The sequence below is a fragment of the Equus quagga genome, unplaced genomic scaffold (genome assembly GCF_021613505.1).
Source record: "Equus quagga isolate Etosha38 unplaced genomic scaffold, UCLA_HA_Equagga_1.0 209741_RagTag, whole genome shotgun sequence".
NCBI lineage: Eukaryota > Metazoa > Chordata > Mammalia > Perissodactyla > Equidae > Equus > Equus quagga.
This window is the reverse complement of record NW_025799196.1, coordinates 1-3815: the sequence shown is the minus strand read 5'-3', so window position 1 is coordinate 3815 and position 3815 is coordinate 1. Positions and strand designations below refer to the sequence as shown.

At 62.8% G+C, this 3815-nt stretch overlaps 1 protein-coding gene across 1 annotated transcript; it reads left to right on the top strand.

Moving 5' to 3' along the window:
- Positions 1 to 749: 749 nt before the first annotated feature.
- Positions 750 to 3526, top strand: LOC124233690 (major allergen Can f 1-like; the record flags this gene model as incomplete). Its single annotated transcript, XM_046650814.1, has 5 exons — positions 750 to 839; positions 1212 to 1342; positions 1866 to 1936; positions 2470 to 2580; positions 3425 to 3526. Coding segments are annotated over exons 1-5 (505 nt in total), but the record flags the coding sequence as incomplete, so codon positions are not given.
- Between the last annotated feature and the right edge of the window lie 289 nt (positions 3527 to 3815).

Sequence of the window (3815 nt, the reverse complement as noted above, 5' to 3'; positions counted from 1 at the left end):
TGTGTCTGCGTGTAGGCATGTGTGAATGTGTGTGCATATGTGTGCACATGTGTGTCTATGTGTGTGTATACATATGTTCACATTTCCATCTACCTGTCCTGGTTTGCATTCTTTATCTCTCATCTGCTGCTCCTCTGTACGTGGAGCAGAGAGGGTGTGTCAAAGTGACTACTTATTGCACATCTTGTCAGGAGTGTAGACATGCTCTTTAAACACACCCGTCGTCATGCTCACATAGTAGGTCCCTCTTTCTTGATGCTGAATCTGAGGTTAAGTAGCCTGACCCAGGAGGGCCAGCTGAGACCAAGCCCGTGGCTCTAAAGTCCAGCCCACATCCTCTCTGGCAGCGAGCAGGTCAGCCCAGCCTGCGGTGACGGGCGGGAGGGTGGCCGCTGGCACCGCTCACGTCCCTCGGTGCCTCTGCTCACGGAAGCCTCCACTCCTGCACTCCGACTGCCCCTCCCGGATGCTGCCTGCAGATACGTCCCTCTAGATGGTGGTGCTGCCTCGATGACCCTTCGTGGTTAACCAGAGCCGTTCAGCAATGTCCAACAATAATGACATTTCATCTGCTCCACTGCGGAATTGGCCACGGTTTATGGCCAGGAAGGGATTGTCAATTGTCTGTGCCAAGTTCCCGTGGGACCCTGGGCCAGCGGGTATAAAGGGTGGTTGTGTGAGAGGCCGGCACAGCCTCTCCGACCCCAGCAAGTGACCTGTCAGGTGGCCGTGAGCACAGACCCCTGGAGATGAAGACCCTGCTCCTGACCATCGGCCTCAGCCTCATTGCTGCCCTGCAGGCCCAGGACCCCCTGGCCTTGGGCGAGGAGACTCCGGACGTGAGGCTCAGATGGGGCAGGCTGGCTGGAGGCGGCGTGGGGAGGGGCAGAGACACTCATTTTAGGATCAGGCATTAACCCCTGGCCCTGAGGGAACGGTCAGACAGAGGGGTCTGTGCCCGATGGTCCCAGGATGCAGAGGGCCCCTGGGAGCAAGGGCACCGGTGGTCTCGCCGACCTGCAGGGGCCGGGAGCTGGCATCTGGGTGGGTCTGGCGAGGGTGCTGGGCGTATGCTGGGGGTGGGGTGGGGGGGGTGGGCTGGGAAGCGCTCCAAGCCCCCAGCCCTGGGGGTGGGGTAGAGTCTGGGGCTGCAGAGCAGGAGGGGGAGGCCATGGGGTCGGCCGGAGCCCTGATGGGGGGAACATCCCCAGGTCTCAGGGAAATGGTATCTGAAGGCCGTGACCGCTGACCAGGAGATTCCCGGGGAGAAGCCTGAGTTGGTGACTCCCATGATCCTCACGGTCCTGGAGGGGGGCAACCTGGAGGCCAAAGCGACCGTGAAGTGAGTGTCAGCCGGCTGGGTAGCTGGTGACGACCCTCGGCCTTCCCTCCCCACACCAGGAGAGCCAGCATCTGTGGGGCAGGCAGACCACGCCGGTGTCCTTCTCAGGTCCTCCTACAGCACTCAGCCCTGGCAGCTTTGAGGGGGCACCGCCATGGAGGGTGCCTCATGCGGGGGCACCGTGCAGGGGAGAGACCCCCAGACTTAGGGCACTGAGGAGGGGAGGGGCCGCGGATGGGCCTCGTGGGCTGTGAGGGGCAGTGCTGGCTGATTGAGGGGGCTGCACCCCACCCCCCACCTGGAGGGAGCCCCAGGGAGCTGTCACGCGTGACTGAAGGCCCAGTCAGTGCCTGGACTTGAGGTGGGAGAAACGTGCTCCCCCGCCAGGCCCACTTTGGATCCCAGGCCACCGGTACGGGCTTTGCCCTGCGGCTGCTCCGAGGCGGGGGCAGTACGGGGGCTGGCTGTGTTTCCAAAGTGGGCACACCCACGGCAGCATCACCACATGGCTTCTGTGTTCCAGGGTGAGGGGTCAGTGCCAGGAGACGAAACTGGTGCTGGAGAAAACCAATGAGCCCGGCAAATACACGGCCGGTGAGTCTTGGAGCCCCAGCCGGGTGGCGCCCCACACACTGGGGGAGCCGGGGGCAGCCTGCGCATTTCTGGGGAGGCATTTTAGCCTGAGAAGCCCCGCTCCTTTCTGACCCCATTAAATGCACACCCTCTCCTCCCTCTGGTCAGTTTGCCCTGAAGATATGATCACTTGACACTAAGAGTCAGGAGGGACACATTGTCCCAGGAGGGACTGGACTGCCCAGGGGCCCTGCTGGGTTATGGCTGTGCCCACGTCAGGGGCGAGGAGCAGAGTCGCACCTGGTTGTTGGGGACTGAGCACCCCATGCTCCAACCCCATGCCCCGAAACCTCTCTGTGGTCCGTTGGTTGGGGATGTGACCCTCTTTCTGGCTCTCCCAGTGTGTTGGGTCCTCAAGAGGTGGAGACCTCACGGCCTGAGCAGCTGGGAGCATGTGGAAACTGGAGGGTCCTCCAGGCTGGGCGCTGGGCGAGCTCCAGGTCTTCCTGGAGGGTCACATGGCTTATTCAGCTCGTGCCACCGTCCTTCCGCAGACGAGGGCAGGCGCGTGGTGTACATCTCGCCGTCGAACGTGATGGACCACTACGTGCTTTACTGTGAAGGCGAGCTCCGGGGGAAGCAGATCCGGATGGCGAAGCTCGTGGGTGAGGGTCCCGCATCCCAGCGCCTGCAAACCCTCCTCCCTCCCCCTCCTCCCCGTGCCTCCTCCTCTTAGGAGAAGCCACCGGCAGTTCCTTCCGACTGCTTTTCCTGAAGGGAGCACTCATTCCCATCCCTGGAGCTCAGGATCCGGGTTTCCCAGTCTCGGTGTCTGCAGTGGGAACACAGGAGGGCAGAGGACCACTGTGGGGACAGGGATCCAAATGTCACTGGGTGGGCCACTCGTTCACAGGGACCACCCCTTGCAGCGTCCACTTCAGCACCGTTCCTTTGGGGTCTCCCACGGGGGAGAAGAGCAGTGTGTGCATGGAGCTGCAAGGGAAGGAAATTCCAGCTCCTGGGGCTTAATTCCGGGATGGGGGGAGCTCAAGGAGGTATTGGGGCATCAGGACTGTCTCGGCCTGAAGACAAGGGGTCCCCAGGGGCTCTCCTGCATGCTCCCCACAGCCAGGAGCACAGCGGAAGTCAGTCCAGCAGGGATGGCATGGGGTCCAGGGGCCACGAGGGGAAGTGCTCTCCTCTGTGGCTGGGCAGGTCCTGCCGGTCGTCCTCACTCCAGGAGACCCCCAGGTGTGCTCACGAAGAGCACCCCGTTCCTCCCAGGCCTGCCGCACGGCGCCCACTGGGCGCTCACAGCTCCCAGTCCTCCCTTTCCAGCCGAGCCCTCCTCCCGGCCGGAGGGACCTCGGGGTCCAGCCCCGACGTGGGCGCATGGTCTCCTGCCCCAGCTCTGCGGCGGCCCATCCATCTCTGCCCCAGGCTGGGCTGGAGATGCCAGCCTGCCCCCGTTCTGCCCCTCACCCTCGCATCTCCTGGTTTCACCGACAGGAAGAGACGCGGAGAACAACCAGGGGGCCCTGGAGGATTTTAAGACGTTCGCGAGAGACAAAGGGTTCGACCCGGAGAAGATCTTCACACTCACGCGCCATGGTAGGGAGGACACCCTCGCCTGATCCTGCCCAGGCCCCACGCTGGGACGGGCAGCAGAGCGAGTTTAGAGAACGCTAAATGTCCTTCCTGGGGTCACGTGACGTGTCGGCCCCGACTGATTCTCTGGGGTCTCCTGAGCCGTGTGTGTCTCCTTTTTTCTGCAGAAACCTGCTCTCCAGGAAGCGATTAGGGTAAGCGATTAGGGACGTGTGGTCTATCTCCCACCCCTGCTCCCACCGGGGCAGGAGACCCTCTCGGCCAGGCGGGTGGAGAGCCTGCTCCTGGAGTC